The sequence below is a fragment of the Bubalus kerabau genome, chromosome 10 (genome assembly GCF_029407905.1).
Source record: "Bubalus kerabau isolate K-KA32 ecotype Philippines breed swamp buffalo chromosome 10, PCC_UOA_SB_1v2, whole genome shotgun sequence".
Taxonomy (NCBI): Eukaryota; Metazoa; Chordata; class Mammalia; order Artiodactyla; family Bovidae; genus Bubalus; species Bubalus kerabau.
The window spans coordinates 51320064-51340163 of NC_073633.1; the positions used below are offsets into that span (position 1 = coordinate 51320064).

At 48.3% G+C, this 20100-nt stretch overlaps 3 protein-coding genes and 1 long non-coding RNA gene across 16 annotated transcripts in view; 2 read left to right on the top strand and 2 right to left on the bottom strand.

Moving 5' to 3' along the window:
* Positions 1-2755, top strand: part of HERC1 (HECT and RLD domain containing E3 ubiquitin protein ligase family member 1) — a 214073-nt gene extending 211318 nt beyond the window's left edge. For all 8 annotated transcript variants that reach the window (XM_055537694.1, XM_055537693.1, XM_055537697.1 and 5 more), the window contains one exon: positions 2113-2755. In XM_055537694.1, the coding sequence (XP_055393669.1) occupies positions 2113-2298 (186 nt within the window). In that variant the 3' untranslated portion in view covers positions 2299-2755. The remainder of the gene's footprint in view (positions 1-2112) is intronic.
* A 3920-nt stretch (positions 2756-6675) lies between these two features.
* The window catches only part of LOC129621351 (uncharacterized), a 33252-nt gene continuing 19827 nt past the window's right edge, over positions 6676-20100 (top strand). For 2 of the 4 annotated variants that reach the window (XR_008699238.1, XR_008699239.1), the window contains exon 1: positions 7863-8006. This is a non-coding gene — a long non-coding RNA (uncharacterized LOC129621351). Of the gene's footprint in view, positions 6691-7656; positions 7766-7862; positions 8007-20100 lie in introns of those variants that run through there. The other 2 variants (XR_008699241.1, XR_008699240.1) reach the window with 2 other exon arrangements.
* On the bottom strand, positions 7865-12570 carry FBXL22 (F-box and leucine rich repeat protein 22). The gene is made up of 2 exons (XM_055537707.1): positions 12116-12570; positions 7865-9020 (listed from the first exon to the last, which is right to left on the bottom strand). The coding sequence occupies exons 1-2, from the start codon at positions 12448-12450 to the stop codon at positions 8675-8677; spliced, it is 681 nt and encodes a 226-aa protein (XP_055393682.1). The 5' UTR covers positions 12451-12570; the 3' UTR covers positions 7865-8674.
* Positions 18309-20100, bottom strand: part of USP3 (ubiquitin specific peptidase 3) — a 171620-nt gene continuing 169828 nt past the window's right edge. For 2 of the 3 annotated variants that reach the window (XM_055537704.1, XM_055537705.1), the window contains exon 15: positions 18309-18554. In XM_055537704.1, coding sequence (XP_055393679.1) covers positions 18389-18554 — 166 coding nt within the window. In that variant the 3' untranslated portion in view covers positions 18309-18388. Of the gene's footprint in view, positions 18555-18711; positions 18808-20100 lie in introns of all 3 variants that reach the window. The other variant, XM_055537703.1, reaches the window with a different exon arrangement.

The following is a 20100-nucleotide window of genomic DNA, read 5'->3' on the forward strand; positions in this document are numbered from 1 at the left end:
ACCTCTTGACACTTAACTATTTCTGGCCATTATGGCTGCTTGCCTTTCTCCTGATAGACCACACTGTTTTTTTGGTTAGTTGGTTTTTTTTGTTGGGGGGGCGAGGGCGGTTATTGGCCACACCACATGGCTTGTGAGATGTCAGTTCTTCAACCAGGGATTGAACCTGGGCCATGACAGTGAAAGCCCAGGATCCTAACCACTAGGCCACCAGAGAACTTCCAAGACCACCCATGGACACTGTTTTTAAATGTCCATTCCTTTGTGTAGGCTCTTGCCTCTGCTTTAGAAAGTTCTTTTCCTGTTCCTTTTCCATGTATACCTGTTAAGCACTTATTTATCCTTTAAACCCAATACCAATGTCATCTCCTCCAAGAAGCCCTCCTGGATGTTTTCCTATGCCTCCTAACTATTCCTTAGGGCAGACTTAGATCTCCTTATGTCCATCTCCTGGACACTTAGTACATCCCTCAAGCCCAACATTAAGTTAGAGGTGTCTGTGTCCCCTCTTTTGTCCTTCTCAACCCCCCAAAAGCTGGACAGTCCTCTGAGCTGGGCCCATAGTGTTTATTCCAGAAACAGCAAGGAAAATAGGACCTCGTTACAAGGGCCTATCCCATCAGTTTCATCAAGTTTCAGTATCAGCCTTTCTGATATTTTTCCAGTTACTACCCCTTGAAAGTTGCTGTAGTCAAAGCTGGCCCTCTCCTGCTGCCTCCAGAGGCTGCCTGCCTGGGCTCCACTCCTATGCTAGGCTTGCTGGAGAGGCCTCACACAGGAAAGGCTATGAAAAGAGCCTTCCCATGAATTTTCTACATGACTTGCCAGAAACTAAAAGCTGTGAATCTATTTTGTTGCTTCAGAGAGGAGGAAATGGTTTGCTTCTATTCAGTTCTGGAAAAAAGCCTTGCCTTATATCTGTTCTGGGCTACCCTGCCATCCCAGGAGTTAATCCACTAAACATCCCTGCCTGGAAAGTTTTATACTCTGGAAACTGACCACTATTGGTCTCTCCTTTGTGACTTTTAAACCATTTCTCCAGTTTCCAGATCAGAGCCACCTGTTGACACTCCCCTTTAGTGTTTTTGTGGGTTGTGGTTTTTCTGCATTCGTCATTGGCTCTGGCACAGCTAAGCTTCTGGGCCTTCCATCTCCCACTTCTTAGAAATGCACTCACCTGATCAAGTTCCAAAAAGGAGGGCTGGTTTCCAGGAGTTCAGTGAGAAAGAGAGGGCAGATTCTTTTTTTGAAACTTTTTTTAAATTATAAAAACAGTATATATCATTACTATCATTATAGATAGTTTGGAAAACAGTTGTGTTTGCAGGGCAGAACAGTGTTTGCAGGGAGAGACAGGAACCCTGTCCCTCTAGTGGTATCCATTTTCACTTTTGTGTAATTCCTCAAGCATACACATTTTTGCATGACACGTTTGGAACTTTATATAAATTGTATTTATATTCACCTAATAATCTATCCCCAGCACTTTTCTGTCTTGCTACTAAGCATCATAATTATTGTTTTAAATAACTGTATCACCATCAGTTAAAGAGGTGGGCTGGGGTTTCATGAACTGCTCCTTCCTCATCGGAGCGGTGGTGGGATGGCAGGCAAAGGGTGCAGAAGGCTCACTAGGAGGACAGTGAGGGGATGAGTGTGGTGACTGCCTCAGTTGTTCCTTCCATTTCACTGGCTCTGTTGGCGCATCTCCATAGCAGCTTCAAGTTTGCACCCTCTGGTGAAAGGGAGTGAACTCTGTTGCCCTGTGGCAGGCACCATGTGAAGCATGTTCTCCCAAGTAACCCCACCAGGCAGGGCTCATTCTCATGTCACACGGGAGGGCCTTCGAAGAGTGAGGAGAGGGAAGAAGCATCTTCACCAAAAGCAAGGTGGCCACAGGACACCAGAGCCTGCGCTCTCCCTACCACGGCCAAGCCTCTGCTTGCTCTCCAGGTGGCCATGCAGTCAGTCCTGTTCGTGGAGCCCACCTGCAGGCAGGGAGAAATGCTCTCCTGCCTTGGAGGCGGTGGTTATGAGTAGCGCTGCTCCCCACCCGCCCCTGCCATGACCGCCTAATGCTGCAGTCACAGCTCTGGGTCTCTCTCTCCACAGCCTTACGACAGTCTGCCTACCTCACAGACCTGCTTCTTCCAGCTGAGACTGCCCCCCTACTCTAGCCAGCTGGTCATGGCTGAGCGCCTGCGCTACGCCATCAACAACTGCCGATCAATCGACATGGACAACTACATGCTCTCGCGAAACGTGGACAACGCTGAGGGCTCCGACACTGACTACTGACTACCGAGGGTGCCATCACCCCTCTTTCTTCTCGATAATGTTCACTTCCAGTTTAATGTTGATACACTTTTATGGTAACTACATAGATGTTTTAGGAACATACACCGACATTATAAACAGTGGCCACATTTAGTTACTCTAAAGATAACAAAGATTAGATGTTTTTATTTTTCTGTGATTGTACAAAAAAAAAGACAAAGTGCTCTCAGTCAGGTTTTTCCCTCCATACTTTTGGTCACTTTTGATAAGTTTGCATGGAACCATTTTGGTGCATTTTTAGTTGGGAATGGTACATTTTTGTAAACCCGCCCAGTGAACATGGAATTGTACATTGTGTATAATTGTTCATTAGAAAGGACAGTTTTACATGAATATTCATATATTTATTTTGTTTTAATTTGAATTGCCTGTGCAGGGTTCCTTATGCAGATAAATAAAGCTGATTCAGGAATCAGTGCATGGGCTGCTTTTGTTACTGGAGCTTTGATGAAGGGAGAGTAAGCTTTCAGGTTTCATTCTGACAGCTTTTTGATCCATCAGAAGCAGTCCTTCACACCGGACTTTGCTTGGAAATGACAGGGCACAGGCCCACATGGGTATAGCAGCCCGAGGTGAAAGCTTCCATCCATTGGTTCTGTCATCCTCAGCCTCTCACTGGGTTCCCTCATCACAGGCCCTTGTGTCAGCCACTTGGCCTGTACTTTGCACCACCCTTCCGCCGCCTCCAGAGTTGGCTTAAAGTGTGACACACTCATAGGAGCCTTTCTTAAACAGCCCAGGATACCTGGTATAGGATACAGCTCTACTCAGTTCTGACACACCCCCCACCCCACCCCCACTCCCACCCCCACATACTGCCCTTTGAGGAACCAGTGGAAACAGTAATGGAATTAATGAGCAGGGCAGTTTACAGTACATGTCATCTACTCTGGAAGGTGGCCAGGTGGGCACTTACGTGAATGAGTGACCATGTGAATGTGTGAATTAACATGAGAACTAAGGAGTGGCTTTTATGTCCTTGAATGTTGGTAGGGAGTTGTATGGGGGACTGGGGAAAAGATTACACCCTTGGTGCTTAAACGCAGCCCTTGAAGGCCCTGGGCTATATGCTCATTTGCTCAGGCATGTCAGAATGAGCATGTGGTTCTGGGAGAACGGGCCATCTGGAGAGCAGCTGTGAAGGCTCTGGGAGTGGGAACAGGGAGCAGGCACAGCCTTCAGGTGGCTTGTCTCTTTCATCCATTAGAAGTTCATGCCCCCCTATACTTCCAGTGTACTTCATGGACAAGGTCAAGGTTGACAGCCTGCTCAAATGAGGTGCCAGACAGCGAGCTTTACAAGTACTTGCTTTCCACAAGGTAGGTAAAATGCATGTGTTTGCAAAAAGAAATTGAAAGGAAAATGTGGTTTTGCTTGCCAAGATAATGTGGTACATGGATATTTCCCAGTGAGTATGCCTAATAATATTTAGAATGATGACATTTTAGTTTTATGGAAAAGAGACTTCAGTTGGAATTGTGTCTCAGAAGGAGACCATAACTTCCAGGGTCTGGGCCTTTAATACTTGACCTGAGAGCTCAGTCAGAAGAAGCTTGCAGCACCCACTCAGTGAGCGGGAATGCACTGTCAGGGCCTCTAGGTCAACAAGGAACTGCAGAGAAGAGAGGCCTCTGTGCTGTGGAGGTCCTGGACTGCACCACAGGGTTCTCTCCAGGCCCTCTGGGCTGGTTCCTGGTAACCAGTGGTTCTTCCCTCTTGCTGAGCTGGGCCGAGGGTGTGCAAGCTGAAGGCTATGTCTCTAGTCTCAGAGACTATTTTAAATCAAAATGAGGCCTTGAGCTTCATGAGGCTCTGGGCTGTGCTGCCACAGTTTGCTCTGGACTCATGGGGAAAGGGCACCCACAGCAGGCTGATGCTCATGGTTCCAGCTCCCACCTGTCAGGCCTAACGGATGGCTTCTCAGGAGCCCTAACTGTGTTAGGAAACTTAGAGAGACACCTTGGTTTTATAACAGATACCATTTCTTTGCTGGAAACCTATCATTTTGCTTCATTCTACTTTTGGAAGCTGTAGGAGAGAGGAGAAGGCAGGAGTCCCTGATCTGAGGACCTGAAATTAGCCTAGTGCAACTATTCCCCCCCCCCCCCCATAGTTCACTTTTAACCCCCATAGAGGTTTAGGTCTTTTTCTTTCCTTGCTGGATTTAGTCAGTTAACAAATCCTTGCAGTTTTTGTCACCCTTAGATGGTCTCGAGAGACTTTTACCCCCAACCTTTAAGATTTCCTCAGAGGCCCTTTCAAGATGCATGTTTTTTGTGGGCCTCCCAGCTTTGTGGCCTTTGCCCAGCACTGTCAGCCAGATGAAACCTATATCTGCTGAGCTCGGGTTTAGCAAAAACCAAGTCTTGGGCATTGAATCCCAGAGTTGAAGGAATGCTAGAACTAAGGCATCACATGGTCTCTCCCTTTACAGACCAGGAATTCACGGTCAGGAGAAGGAGAGTGCCGGATCACAGGTACTTAATAGATGAGAGCTGGGAGTCCTGGCTTCCTCTCAGCACACTGCTAGTGGAGTTGAGGGAGCACAGTCAGTCCCCTGCAAATGCTTAGCCTGTGCCGAAATCCCCGCAGCAGGTTCTGCTTCCTAGGGAGCAGTCGGGAGCCCCTGATCAGAGCATGTGGCCCCAGTCTATGTTTGCACTGAGGGTCGGCCAGTACAATGTGGTGACTGGGGTCAGCCCCCCCACTAGGGGGCACTGTTCTGCCCTGGTGCTGAGGTCCTGCACCCTCCCCTTAGCTTTCACTTTGGCTGCCTTGGCCAAAACAGAGTGAAAAGAGTTAGCATTCAGGACCTAGGCAAAGTCTGTGATCTGTTCTAATGGAGGCTCTGAGGGCATAGATAACCCCCAGGCCCATTTCCAGGTGGTTCTGGGTCAGGCTCCCATCTCCCCCAGCTCGTCTCTCTTTGGAGATGCATTGGGCTTCCTGTCTTTTCTGAGCTGTGCCTGCTGATACCAACCTTACGGGAACTGGAGTCAGTCCCAGGTCTGGCTTAAAGGTCATGTCTTTCAACATGTGTTGCTGCTTCCCAGTGCCTGGGCCTTGTGGGTTCTGCCAGGCATAACCCCACCATGGATGTGAGGCTGCCTCTCCCTACCCTCCCCCTTCCAGGCACTACACAGTTAGACATAATCTTGTCTCAGTGTCACCGAAAGTGTACCTATCCTATTGTACAAATAGAGAAATGGAGGTTCAGAGAAGTCATAACTTGTCAGAAGTTACAGATGGCAGAGCTGAGAGAGAACTCAAAACGCCTGCCCAACCCCAGCGGCACATCTTCTGACTAGACTGACTCCCCTGAAGTAAGGCCTAGCCCGGCCCAGGGCCAGTACCCAGTAAATGATTGTGCAATGAATGAGTTGGTGGGTTAATTAAGTACACAGTGCCCCCTGGTGTCTGCAAGTCTGAGAAAAGACTTAAGCAGGACACTGTGTTCTGCCCACTGCCTTTGCTGTGAACAGTGACTGTTAGAAGGCAGGCTGGAGAGTCAGTGCCTGCCTTCTGGAAGCATCTCAGATGGGCCTGGGCTTAGGGACCCAAAGCTCCCCTGCAGGGGGCGGGGCCTAACGAGCCCTAGAAAGAATGCTGGACACAGCTGTCAGCACAGCTTCAGTGCTGTGATCACGAGTCTTGGTACATGGGGGTTCACTAGGCATCAAAGGGAACTGAACCCTCATTATAAAAGAGCTTCTGTGGGAAAAGGAGCCTCAAGGGAATGCACGTTACTGACATTCCAACTGAACTTATAATAACCTTTGTTTGCTTTACAAACACAGTCCCATGATTCTTAAAAGAACTCTGCAAAGCAAGATTTTCTTGCTATCCCAATACACAGGTAAGAATGCTGAGGTGTGGAGAGGGCAGACCTGTGCTTGGTCAGAGGAGTGCTAGAAACCAGGATCCTGTTGTTCCCCAGACTAAACCACCAACCCAGGGCAAATGGGACCTCTGGGAACTGGGGCTTATCAGAGATGATGAAAGCAAATCCATGGGGTTTAAGTGGCTTCATTTTAAACAAACATTTAACTCCCTGGAAGCCTGAGCTTGCTTTCAACATTGTTTTCAGTAGTGGCTGAAAAATTAATTTCCTTTAAAAAGCCTCTCTCCACTGTTCAGAGCAATGGTGGGTAAACTAGAAAATCACCCAGAGGAAGCCTGCGTATCATAGGCTAATAGTGGGCCCTCCCATTCCACTGAAGCTGGTGGCTTTGCAAGGCTGGCTTTTCCTACAGGGGGATGAAATGGGATTTTATTTCTGGGCTAAGTGCTGGTCCAACCAGGGGCCCAGGGGCAGGAACTGAGGTCTTCAGTCCCTGGAGGGGTTTAGGCAAGGTGGGATGCTGTCTGCCTGCTCACAGACTCTGCCTAGAAGTTTCAGCACCTCTGGGCCTTCACCATCATCATCTTGGGGCCCTGGCGCCTGCTGGGGGTAGCCTGAGTGTGGGGATCTCCAGCTCTTGTTTCATCCTCATAATAACCACTGAGGCCTCCTTTATCCCTTATTTTTCTGATCATCTCTTCTGCTCACCTTGTCTCCTCACCTCACTCACTCTGTTCAGCCACAACATACCAGCCATGCTCCCAGTCTGGGGCCTTTGTGCTGGCAGCTGTCCCTCTGTCTGGAGTATGTTCCTCCAGATGCTGCACCCCTCCACTTCATTTCTCAGATGCCTCCTTCTCAAGGGGGCTTACATTTGTCAACCTCTTTTAAGTTGCTTTTCCTTTCTGGCCCTGGTCAGTAGTCCGCAAATATCTTTTACCCTGTACTTTCCCCCTCTTCCCCAGTACTTATCTTCTTATACACTGGCTTGTACACTGTCTTTTCCCCCACTAGAACATAAGATCCATGAGAACAGAACGTCTTTTTTTTCCTTGGCTGTTTCCCCAGTGTCTGGGCAATGAATAAGGAACCCATATGTTTGGTCAGGCCCCTCAAGATAGCTGTTCTCTTGTTCTCTGTAAGTCCCCTACCTGACAGGTACCTGTTTCACCTAAACCCTACACATATAGGACTGATCTTCCTCGATACTTGCCCCAGGCCCCAGCTGATGATTGTTCATATCAAAGGGTCCCTGAGTGGCATGCCCCCCATTGGTTTCCTTGGTAACTAATGAGCCCACCTGCCATGAATTCCCCTATAACTGGTCATGTCCCCTCCCCTCTCCCAAGCAAAGACTGCCACAATGTCCTGCCTGCTGCATACAGTGGGGTGTCACTCCAGGACCTTGCTTCAGACATGTAAGTTTCCTCCACCCATTAAACCATTGATGTCTCTGTTGCTGACTCTGGGCTTTTTCTCAGAATTAAAGCTGGGCAAGTGCAGGCCTTGTAGGCCTACAGGTGCAGCCCAACACCAGTGAGTAGGCATCAAGAGCTCCTTTCACAAAGAAGAAACACCTGGTCTCAGGTGGGTCAAGGGCCTTGATCTCAGCTGGTGGTGGGAGTAGCCAGGGTGAATATCGCCCACTACTTCACCATTCTCCCTGCCTTCCCCTCTTCCCCCAAATTTTCGCGCTGTACCTGGAACCAGGAGGCTGCAGGATGACTGATGACTGAAAGCCTCTACTTTGGTGCCTAAAGGTGGGACAGCAGTGACTAAAGCTATGAAATTGAACTCAAGGCGTGTGCCCAACGTTCAAATCTAGCAGGTAAAAATTTAACTTGGCATTGGCTTTTAATGGTTTCGTTAACCAAAGATTTAACCAGGGCTGCTGCTTTTAAGTCTTTACTTTGGGATTGTCCAATGATTTTCTTCGTTTTTGATGGATGGGAGAACGGTAGAAAACAAGCATAGCTGCAGTTTATGAAAGAATCACATCAACAAGAATTTTCTAGAATCGCTCGAAGAGAGTTGGGGGTGGGCAAGGAGCAAAGGCTCGGCTCTCAGGCCCAGGGTTCTACCCCCTCCTTCCTCTGGCGCAGCAAGGAGGGGTTGGGGAGAGGGCTGTCCCTCACACACCCCTGGGGAGCCCCGGGTGGCCACACTTCCCCACGGGGGTGATTTAGGACACCCCCGTCCCCTTCCCCTCCCCGCAGCTGCAGCCTCAGCCGCGAAGCATGGGATAGAACCCAAGTAGAGAACCCGGGGCGCAGGGTAAACATAAAAGTGTGCTGGTGTTTAGCGAGAAACAATCGAGCGTTTTCCAAGCATCCGGCCATCAAATCTCGCACTCAGCCAATGTATAAAATCGTAATATGGGGTAGGCGCTCGTATCCGTCTTGGCTGAGGATGTGGCGGCTGTCTAGGAGCTGGCGTTCAACACATGTAGCTCCTTCGGTGACCCGGGGCCGGTGTCCTGCCCGCGGCCCGGCGGGCCTAGCGCAAAAGCAACTTGCGGAGGGCGGTGCCGGGCGCGTGCGGGCCGCGCGGCAGCTGGTCCGGGATCATGGCCGCGCTATGCTCGGCGCGCAGCGTCAGGCGCGGGCACGCGGCGCGCAGTCGCCCCAGGCCGGCCGCGCTCACGTTGCGGCAGAAGTCCACGTGCAGCGTCTGCAGCGCGCGCCCGTGCGCCGCCACGGCCGTCAGCGTGCGGTTGGTGACGCGCGCGCAGTTCTCCAGGTGCAGCGCGCGCAGGCGCGGGCAGCAGCGCAGCAGACGCGCCAGGCAGTCGTCGGTGACGTGGCCGCAGCCAGACAGCGTGACGCTTGCCAGGTTGGGGCACCTGCGGAGAGAACGCGGGCCCGGGCCGAGGAGGATGCGGTTAGCCTGCTAGCGTGCGGCCGCCCCCGGTCACGCCCCCTAGCTCCCTGGCTGGCTGGTCCCAGTGCCAACTCTGGGAGACCGCATCTTATAGAGTACCGGGCCTAGCTCTTGTGGCTTAGCTGGTAAAGAATCCGCCTGCAATGCGGGGGATCTGGGTTCGATCCCTGGGTTGGGAAGATGCCCTGGAGAAGCGAAAGACTACCTCCAGTATTCTGGCCTGGAGAATTCCACGGACTGTATAGTCCATGGGGTTTCAAAGAGTTGGATCCGGTTGAGCGACCTTCACTTTGATCGGATCTAGTGAGTTTCCCTTTGGGAAGTTGCCCACGGTGACACAACCGAGATCTGAACTGGGACCCACTTCCCTTGCTCTTCTGCTACTCCACCTCACCATACTTGGCTATGAGTGGGCTTTTAGCCCCAGGAGCACAAACCCCCGTCCTGCTGTGGACATAGGTGATGCTGGTTTCTAGGAGGGTGAGGAAAGTGGTGCATGGTGACAGCTCAAGTCTAGCTTCAAGCTGAGGCCCTGGTGATCTTGGCAGGACAGTGCAGAGAGGGTTTCCTGTGAAGTGTCTTAGAGTCAGGCCCATTACAACTCTTGGCCATCAGGGCCCCCTTTGAGTATTGGTTCTGAGTTCTAGAGCCCTGGTTTCAGCTCAATTGACTGAGGCAGTTACTGCAACTCCACTGGGATGCCAGCCTGCCAGAAGTCAAGATCCACAGGTAGCTAGACCCAGGCCTGTTGTGGGTACAGTCAGGGACACAGGTAGCTTGTCCAGAAAGCATGGGGGTAGGGGGGTGTCTGCACCAACCTTACCAGCAACTGCTTGGGAAAAAGATCTTGAGCAAAGTTGGACGTGGCTTCTTTGTGCCGTGACCTTAATTGTCACTGATTACCTGGTATGTATGTTTGAGGTTGGCTGGGAGAGAATAATGCCCACAGTGGGGTTGTCCTGAGGACTAAATGAGATTAGAAGTGTCTGGAGCCTGTGCAAGGCCTTCTGTAGGCGCTTCTAAGCCATGTTTCCTGGGAGCAGGCAGGACCAGACTGCTTCCAGTCAAGAACCTGTCTCATGGGTGCAGGCCTTGGCTTCCTATTGCCAGAGGAAGCTGGAGCCAGGCCACAGAGGATTTCCCTTTCCCCATCAGCCTCCCTCAATGCCCCTGGGCTGCACCTGACCGAGCCAGCTCAGCTCCCTTTGCTTTAGGAAGGAAATAAGGAACTAAAGTAGACTGGACATGGCTGCAACCACACACTAAGAACACCCCATCTTTCCAAGTTTGCACATCTTCCTTAGTCTTCATATCTGCCTTCCACCCCCAGTGTCTTGAATGAGGAAACTGGCTCAGGGAGCTCAAGTGATTTGCCTGTGACTTATTTGCTGTCTGACTCAGGACAAATACTTGAACCTTGCTGCACCACCTCTTCATCTGTCAAGTGGGAGAGAAACTGTTACCTTCATGGTGGTGGTGAGGAGTAGGTAGGCGTTCAAGCCCCAAGGCTGTTAACATGATTTCTTTCTCTTGAGAACCTTTAGAATAATCCGGAGGCAGGAAGAAACCATCAAAAGAAACCATGGACTCCCCACCCAGCCATCCTTAGCTGTCCCCAGGTGATTGCCAGATCTAGGTTTGGTGCACAGGTATCAATACCTACTATGTACCAGTGCTACTGTGTCATTTAATCCCAAATTATCCTGTGAGATAATGCAGTTTATCCCATTTCACAGGGGAAGAAATGAAGTTGAATTAATTTAAATATTTGGGCTGGGGGTCACATGGTCAGACAGTAGCAGTACTGGGGGACTCAGCCCCAAGCCCTTTGCTTTTTTATGACACTCATGACCCTTGCTGTACCCGGACAGGTACAGTCCACGCCTGGCTAGTTAATGGAAGAAATTTAGGGCAGGCTTTTTGCCCTGTATGTATCACTTCCCTGTCTATTTACTGGGTCTTGTTAAACCCATCAAAATGGCATGGTCTCATTAGGGACCAACCCCAAATCCATCTTCTGTTTTCTTCTATGGCCTTAAAAAAAAAAGGAGGGGCCACTACACTATTTGCTTCTGTTCCTTGTTAGGCTGCCAGAATAGAGCAGCTGTTAAACCTGGGTGGCAACAAGCAGACTGAACCTAGTTTGTTAGTGAACGAGGGGATCGTTTCCTCAAAGGCAGGTCAGGACTGGTAAAGGCTCAGGGAGAGCCTGGCTGAGGAAGGCTGTTCTTTCATGGCGGGCTCTGGGCAGGAGGCCGTGACACTGAAGGGGGTCTTGCCACTGTGGGGTCGAAAGGTCAAATATAGGATGTATTTAGGACATACTTATGCCAAAAATTATTCCGTCTATCTGAAGTTCAAATTTATCTGGGCCTCTTGAATCTTTATTTGCTAAAATCAGGTAATCCTATACTGTGGCACAAATCACACAACCTGTCAGACTTTTTGGTTTGCTCATTTGAGAACTTGGGCTAAAGCACTCTTCCCTTCAGTTTACTGATCCTCGCAGTAACTTCAGGTACTGTGAAGATTAGTAAGTTTCTCATAAGGAAACCATTGTCTGCACCCCTGCTGGAGCCTGGATTGGTTCATCTAACCCAGAGCCGAGCAGCCTAACCCTCCTTCAGCTGCACTTCACAGGTCTTGGGGTATGCTTGCCAGGAGCAGAGTCAAGGGGGTGAGCTGATTGCTGAATCTTGAAACCTTTTCCTGGGGCCTGACACTGAAAAGGAAGGCCCAGCTGGACCCACCCAGCCCTTAATGGCTGCCAGGGAGGGCAGCTGTCAGAAGCACAGGGAGAGGCTGAAGCCTAGTTCTTCCTCTCTGCTGAAGCAGCTCCAGGACCTGTGAGGCTAAGAGGAGGATTGGCGCCCTTTCCCCCCATAATTCTGTCCATCCTGTGGAGACTGCGCAGTGGGTGGGCCTGGAGGGTCTGCCTTGGGCCTAGGCTGAGGCTCCCCGAAGCAGAGCCGTCTTGGTCTTGTAATTTACTCTTCCCAGACCCCCCAGGAGCCTCCCAGAGCTCTGGATGCCAGCGCTGCTCAGGAGGCGGCCTACCTGTCGCACACCTGGAGGAGGAAATCATTGACTAGGCTCTCGTGCCGGCTGCAGATGTTCCTCTGGAGGGCGCTCTTGAGCCAGTCCTCGATGCTGCACACCTGCACGCGGCTGGAGTGCCAGCAGATGGAGAGGCTCCTGAGCGCTGGGCTCAGGAGGAAGTTGTCCTTCTTGAGTTCTGTGAGCGAACGAAAGTGCAGCAGGGGCCAGAGTGCAGGGTCCTCAAACACATCCTGGAGCTGGGGGCAGGTCCTGGCAAGGTTCTTCCTGCTGTCCTTGTCCAGGAAGGAGAAGAGGTGCAGCAGGCACTCCCGATTGAGCTGGGTGATGTGCATAGTATGCAGTGGCCACACCGAGTGTGGCTGGAGCCCAGGGACCTGACCTACCTCCAGCTGCTCCTCCCCAGCTCTGGGCTGGTGGACATATATGGTTGAAGAATGGTGTTTATTTTTGGCCAACAACTGGTGCTGGCGCTCTAAGGAGGAGGGAAGCCCAGACCCAGACATACGTGCGGCAGTCTGTGGCTCGGCTTATGTTTAGAGGAATTGAAAACCCTGGCAGAAAAGCAGTATATTGAAGTTCAATAGCCTCCTTAAAGGGGATTTCTTTCCTTCTAGCTGACAATGGTGTTAGGCAGAGAGCTCTTTTGGCATTTTCATTAGAGGTGTTGGCTGGACTACCTTTGTCTGGGCTTGCAGTCTCTACTCACTGGGAGGGACTCTAATTGTAAATAGCATATCTGGTTTTATTTCCTGGGACATCAATATGAGTCTTCGGCTCTACTTTCAATATGAAGAAGCCTGCTGTCTATAAAGAACTAAAGGTGATGGTTTTATGCTCGGAGGTATAAGCAGAAGCCATGGTCGATGCCCCTTTTCTGTTATTTTGTTCCATAGTGATGGTTTCCAGCCTAGGCTGAACTACCTTCAAATCCTGCTGCTCCCCTCCAAGCAGAGGGATTTCCCAGTTGGCTGTTTTTACCCTGAGCTTTTCCATAAAAGATTTGTGTTGAGTAGCTTCTCGCTCCCCAAGGTTCTTCTGTGTGTGTGTGTGTGTATGTCACATTTTAAACTTGTTTACTTGGCTTTACATTTTTCCAGTTACGTGTCCTGCTGTATCTAATCTATATTTCCCCAAGTGCCAGGATGGATGAAGTAACTCTTTATACAAAACTGCTTGAAGCAATTATAAGTTGAAGTATTTTACTCTTGCCCTGTAAGCCAGCCACACATCCTCCTTGTGAATGTGTGTAGTTTAGTTCCCGGTAGTTAAGCTGCTAGGTAAGTTGCCTGGAGGTTTTATTCATGAGTTCTCCCTTCCTAACACAAAACTGAGATTTCTTAATCTGTGGATCCATTTTCTAGTACCACTTCGCTCGCAGTCCTTCACCAGACCCTACTGTATTACCCCTCCTGTGAACTCCTATGTCTGTGTCTTCTGTCTTGCTTGGTTTGGGGGCTGCAGTAGTGAGATGAGAACCATTTTTCCTCTGCTAGAGGAGGCCACCTCAGTGGTTACTATTAGTTCCTTTTCCCACATAATTAGAATTGGAAGGAATGGGAACACTGTTTCCACTTGTGTTGATGAAGCACACGTGCCAGGACCCTCTTCCGGAACTGAGGCTGGGTCAGACCTGGTGCAGCTTTGCCTGTAAAAGCAGAATGCAGCCTAGGGGTGAAAGTAGCCATTGTGGCCTGCTCCCTTGCTTTGAGGAGCCAGTCTCAGTGGTCCCCTGTGCCCAGGTTACCCCACCACTGCCAAGGTCAAGTGGAACGCGTGACTTTTCTTAAAAACAACACACATCAAGAAACAGCCAAAAGCAAGATGTATTTCTCAAGGAAAGGGTTCCTAGGAACTGCTCGTATTTCACACTAATCATTTTAATTGTTCAAATGACAGCTGACAGCCAGAGTCCCTCTTTGGGCTCTGGTTAAACTTACATAAAAGGTCCTGCTGCACCTGTTACAGGTGTGTTTGCTGGAAAGCCTTTAGATTTCCCTCCTGAATCCTTTCCAAACCAGTACTCTTGAGAGGGCTGACCCCTGAAATAGTTCTTTCACCTTCTTAAAGGCAGAGTAGTGTAAGCATGCCAGCCACAGGGGAGAGTCATTTTGGTTCCTTGTGTCTCCCAAACTGCACTTCAACAGCTCTGCTTGAGCAGCAAATATGGGCAGAGCCGGGCCACATCGCTGCTCCTCACGTGGGGGGGTAGGAGGCACCCAGAACATAGGGTGAGTCCACAGGGAGGACTGTGGCTCACCGCCGGGTGTTCGGCACTGCTCCTCCAAGCGCCTCCCTTTCCACCCCATGGAGCTCGGCTCCTCCACAGCCTCTGACCAGCATGGCTGCCAAAAGGAAACGTGCGATTGGGGAACTGGAGGCAAAACCATCTGGGCTGCAGGCGTCTGTCTTCAGTTTTAGAAGACTGATAGAAACAGGCAAATGAGTAACAGAAAAACGATGGGTGTGGACACAGGGTGGTTCTTACAGGAGCTTACTGTAAAGCAGGTATTTAGTCTTTAACAGTGGCACTTGTTTCCCTGTTTGATCCTTTGCTCAGAGCCCCAAACCTGGTTCCTCAAGGTAGTCTGGCTCTGACAGAGGCAAGCGGACCTCATTCTTATAAAATCAGTCACAAGGAAGGACAGGACGAAGTCACGCAGTGCGGGTGAGCTCCCTTGGGACCTGACTGTGGCACTGGATGGCCTGCTGCCACCAACCCTGCCCCTCCAGGTCATTCTGTCTGGGCCCAAGTGTACCAGCAGCCCCAGGTGATGAGGGGTTCGTAAAAACCTGCTACCTGTTGACTCGTTCCAAAGGCCCGTAGCTTGAGCAAGTACATCATCACTTAGCTCCACTGAAAGAGGTTCGGAAATAATAGTCAAAAGGGAAGAGACCAGATCTTTAATGATACTTTCCATAAAACAGTTCAGGTTGGTGAAGCAGAAAAGGGCTGTGATTACAACTTAAATCACTCACTCGCACAAGTAATCCGCTCAGCATCATACAAATTAGGTTTCAGCGGAAATGATTACCTCTCACACAACCAACACCTGCAGAGGGAAGTCTGAAGTCCATCGCAGTCAGACCTGAGGGGGAAGGTCCTCACCCAGCGAGGTGATGCACGGACCTTGGACTACAGCATGATGCCACCCACTCCCACTCCTTCCTGCGCTGTGGGCACCCTCCTGCGGCCACGCTCTGGTCCCCCTTATCTGTTCCTGGCTGCAGAAACAGACTTTGCTCAGGAGCTTCTCCAGGGCCCACGTGAAGAGGCCACTTCAGCTACAAAGGGAACGTGAGAGTTTAGGGGACGGCAGAGGTGGAAGTGGGATAAGTGTATCTAAACAGACATATGTACACATACTGAACCAATGGAGAGGTTTGGCTTGGAGAAATAAATATGTCCCCAACCCTAGAAACCAAGCTGCTGAGCAGGTTCCACAGGTGAGATACACATTTAACACCTAACCAGGCCCATACACTTTACTGGTCTAATTCTGTCACATTTGTCATCACTAGACACTGAGTAGAATCCAGTGGATAAGCAAAGGTTTTCTCCACCATGGAGAGAGATTTGTGTTGCCACAAACTGTTTCTGTCACCCACCTGTGTGGGAGGACTTTTGAGGAAGTTTTGTTCCGAGGAGCCCTGTGACTCGGCGCGAGGCGCTGCCTGAGCACTGCTCTCTGAGTGGGAAGCCACACACGTGCCAGAGGCAGCACGGCACCAGGGAACAGCCCTGAAGAGCACGAAGGTCAGCTTTCGAAACAGGCGTGATAAGGCTGCACAGTTAAATTTTCAAAATAAAAATAGGCACATTTACATCACTGGTGTTCAAGTGCACAGTTCACATGGATCCAGTCGCTTTTCCAAAGAATCTTCATGGTATCCTTCAGGCATGTCTGCTTTAATCAAATGAAGAGATAGAAACACTGCAAAATTCAATAGAGGAAGTGTGTTCATCTCTTAAGCCAACATGTTGCCTGTGTAAGCACCACTTTCCCCAACAAAGCAGTCTAGTCTGTTGTAAGTTCCATTTGGTAGAGGCCATTTTCCTCCATGAACACTGCCCGAGGCTTTCTTGTTGGAATTATAACTGCTGCCCATGCAGAGACTAGTGATCTAAGTGCAAATGTTACAAGTTAGCGCTGTGTATCTTCTAAGCAAGAGAGACTGGATTCATAGGAGCGAGGTCAGAGGAGACGCACATTTCTAGTTCAATGTCATGTGATGTTAATGTACTGATACAGTAGATCAAGTTATGTGAAATTGTCATTTTTGTAGTTCAAAAAGTTGTGGCTCGACATATGTAATTTACCATTGTAAACTGTTTTAAATACATGTTTTCCTCTTAATTTTATCTTCTGGGCTCTCTAAGTTGTAAGATCTCTACATGATGGCAAAGCTTTTTTCTCTGGAGTGAAACTGTAGACCAGCACCATCTGAAAGCTCCGCCCACAGGTGGAACCGTCCAGCCCTAGGTGGGCCTGTGCCGAGTGGCTGCTGAGAACTTGAACCATGACCAGTGTGACTGAAGAACTGAGTTTTCAATATATTTTTAATTAAAATCAACACTTAACTATACGTGGCCAGTGACCACTGTATTGGACAGTAGACGTTCAGACATAATTTGCTCCTAGTTATTTTAAACGGTTTAGCAGGTGTGTTCTGCTCTGAGAAAATGTGGGATTTTTCCAGCTAATATTAAAGTGGGAATGGAGCAGCTCTGCTTCCGCAGCTTCAAATATCCAAGCTAGGGGGAGTGCCACTCAACTTTATTTTACATCCATACACTTAAAATCTGGACCATTTTTTTTTAACAGAAAAAAATATGAGAAAGTCTGATTGGCTGGCTTAACATAAACTAACTACATTCTGCCCCCCGTAACAACTTGTAGAGAACTGGGACAAGAGGAAAATACCGACTGGAACAAGGAGCGAACATGACAGTGTGCGTGGTCCTATCGCACAGGCCCAGCTGGAGCCCCTCCTCCTCTCACTAATTTGCACGCTGTGCACCAGCACCCCAAGATCAGCAGGCTGACTCAGACACTTGAGGAAAGCACAGGAAGCTTCATTAGATGGGATTCTGGTTCCAGATTTCAATCTGAATTAAAGCTAAGCAGTGCTGGTGCCTACTTTTCTTGAAAACAATTTCAAAAGACTGCTAAGCTAAACAACAAAAACTCTACTTATTCAAAGTGAAAATATTTTCATTTGCTCTGCTATGAGGATAGGCCAGTGAGAGGTTTAAAGAGTTGTTAAAACTTAAAGACTTTAGTTTCCTCCTGTGGACTCCACAGTGTTACCCGAAGTTTAGGTGATGGTCAGAATCAACTTTGGAAGGTAGCATCTCAACCTCTGGTGGCCAAATAAGAAGTAAGACCAGAGTGGACATGCAGTTAATCCCAGTGCTACAACCAATGGGGGAATTAGGTGCTGACTCAAAAAGGCAAACACGACACTCCAGTTTCTTCACACTGGATAAATAACACTTAGATAACATGGAGCTGAGCCACAGAATTTTTGAAACACTTTTAAGTGTATTTGGTCTTATTTGGACTGTTCAGTACCCCTATCTCATCTATGTAAGTGCCCCCAAACAAACAAAAAAAGTAATTCTTGAATTTGCAATGTAGGTACAACTGAATCAACCGATTTATTTAGTTAGTGCTGATAAACAGCACCTTTGAGAGATATCAAGAGCAGCAGTCACCTGGTCTATTTAATGATGCCCTTCCTGTTCTCTTTTACAAGCAGAAAGAATGATTACTGAGCAGTCACTGAACTCTTGTGAGCCACAAATTTACGAGCACAGATGATAACTTGGTTTAGAGCCAACCTGATCTCCCTTGGATCTGTGAGAAGGCAGCAGGTGGTTACATTGCTCTTCACAATCACGAACATCTCTCGCTTTCAGCATATGAGAGTAACAAAGCATTGATGTAAATGTGCCTCAAAGTGAGAACTGAACATTAATATAAAAAAGTCAAATAGAACTAAGTTCTTGAAACTACATATAAAAACTGAATTATTACAACTAAAGCAGCAAATCAAAATATCTGCTGAGGTTTTCTGGTAGAACTAAAAAAAAAAAAAAAAATTAGTTGGTGCCCATGTTCAATAAGTCACTACCATTGACAAAATAAAACTAAACCCAAAACAGGAAACTGAAAAGTGCATAATGAAATTAAATCTTAGATCAAGTATTTATGGAAAATTGGAAATGTCTGTCCGGTATAGTTGACAAATAATGATTTGGAGGAGGTATTAAAGTTTGTCCGATCCAGCTTTGGCCTGGCGTTCCACATAAAAAAGGATGTAGGCCTTGGCCTTCAGCACGGTGTCTTCATCGGTCAGTGTTACAGTACTGTCATTGAAATGGAACCAGCGACCTTCGTGAGTTGCGTATGCTGTGTAATGTCCAGAACCGACCCTGTAAAGAAAGGTCAAATGATCAAAGAAAAAGACTACAGAAGTCATGCAAGAATCTGTGCAACCATATAAAATATTAGAAGGACAATAAATTTTAATAAGTACTGTATGGAATAAATTCTAGAGATATGTAGTTTAAGACAGTTGATTAAGCTCACGTGTTTATCTTCTTGAACCCATCGAAATGACAAGGAATATAGTGACACTGGAAAACAGGGAAGAGTGCCGTGGACTGACCAGAAGCTGAAGGCTTTCTGCAACACACAAAGCTGTGTTTACACTGCACTGGATTAACAGAGAAACTAAGCATCGAAGGAGCCTAACAAGCAGAGGTCAAGGCCTATGGAAACATGGAAAACTTAGGACCAGATTTCCCATCAGTCTTAGAAGAAACCTGAGCACAGAACAGAAATCTGCCTCCAGGACTTTCTCTCCTACTTTGACCATCAAAGGCTTTTCTTTCTCAGCATGACCCACCCACTCACACATGGAGCCCCAGAGTCAGTCCTCCTGGGTAGGAGGAAGCCTGTAGACAGAACAAAGACCTTCACAAACTGCTAGAAAAACCCTTACAACATTTCATGAGCTGAAGACACCAGACTAAGAGTATCCCTGTCAACTACCAAACAAATACATCTCAAGTAATTTCTTTAGTCCAAAGAAAAAAACAAGCAAATGAGAATCAGACGTGTAATGGACTTATCATTTATAACTATGAATGGTGAAGTCAATAGAGCAATGTCACAAAGTTCAGAGTGAGGAGGATTTTCAACATGGATAGTGGCTTGCCAAGTCTGAAGGTAAAACTAACATCCTCAAGCAGACCAGAAAAAGGAAAGAAAATACCCCTAATACAGGCTTTCAAGGGGAAAAAGTAATCAAGAATGTTATATAACAAAATAAGAAATGTACCTTTAAAGTAGAGAACATGAAGTTTATTCTAAATAATACCTGTTTCCCTCCATTTAAGTATCAATTGGCCAAGGAAATCAGCAGTCTTTTGGAGTAATGACCACTCAGGATTTTGTGGACAATAGACTAGTTGTGAATGCTGGGCTCAAATGAACCTTTCTCCATTTTGCTTTCGGGTGCCTTCTCTTCATGCTTTTCAACGTATCTCAGGAATACTCTTTCTCACCAAGACTGAAGGGAAGTTTTACCAGTCACTCGGTCGTGTCCAACTCTCTGTAACCCCATGAACTGCAGCATGCCAGGCTTCCCTATCCTTCACTATCTCCTGGAGTTTGCTCAAACTCATGTCCATTAGGCAGTGATGCCATCCAACCATCTCATATCTGTTGCCCCCTTCTCCTCTTGCCCTCAATCTTTCCCAGCATCAGGGTCTCCAGGCAATCTTGAGTCCAGACTGGGCTTCATCCAGCCCAGCATTTTGCATGATGTACTCTGCATACAAGTTAAATAAACAGGGTGACAACATACCAGCCCTGACATACTCCTCTCCCAATTTTGAACCAGTCAGTTGTTCCATATACAGTTCTAACTGTTGCTTCTTGACCTGCATACAGGTTTCTCAGGAGGCAGGTAAG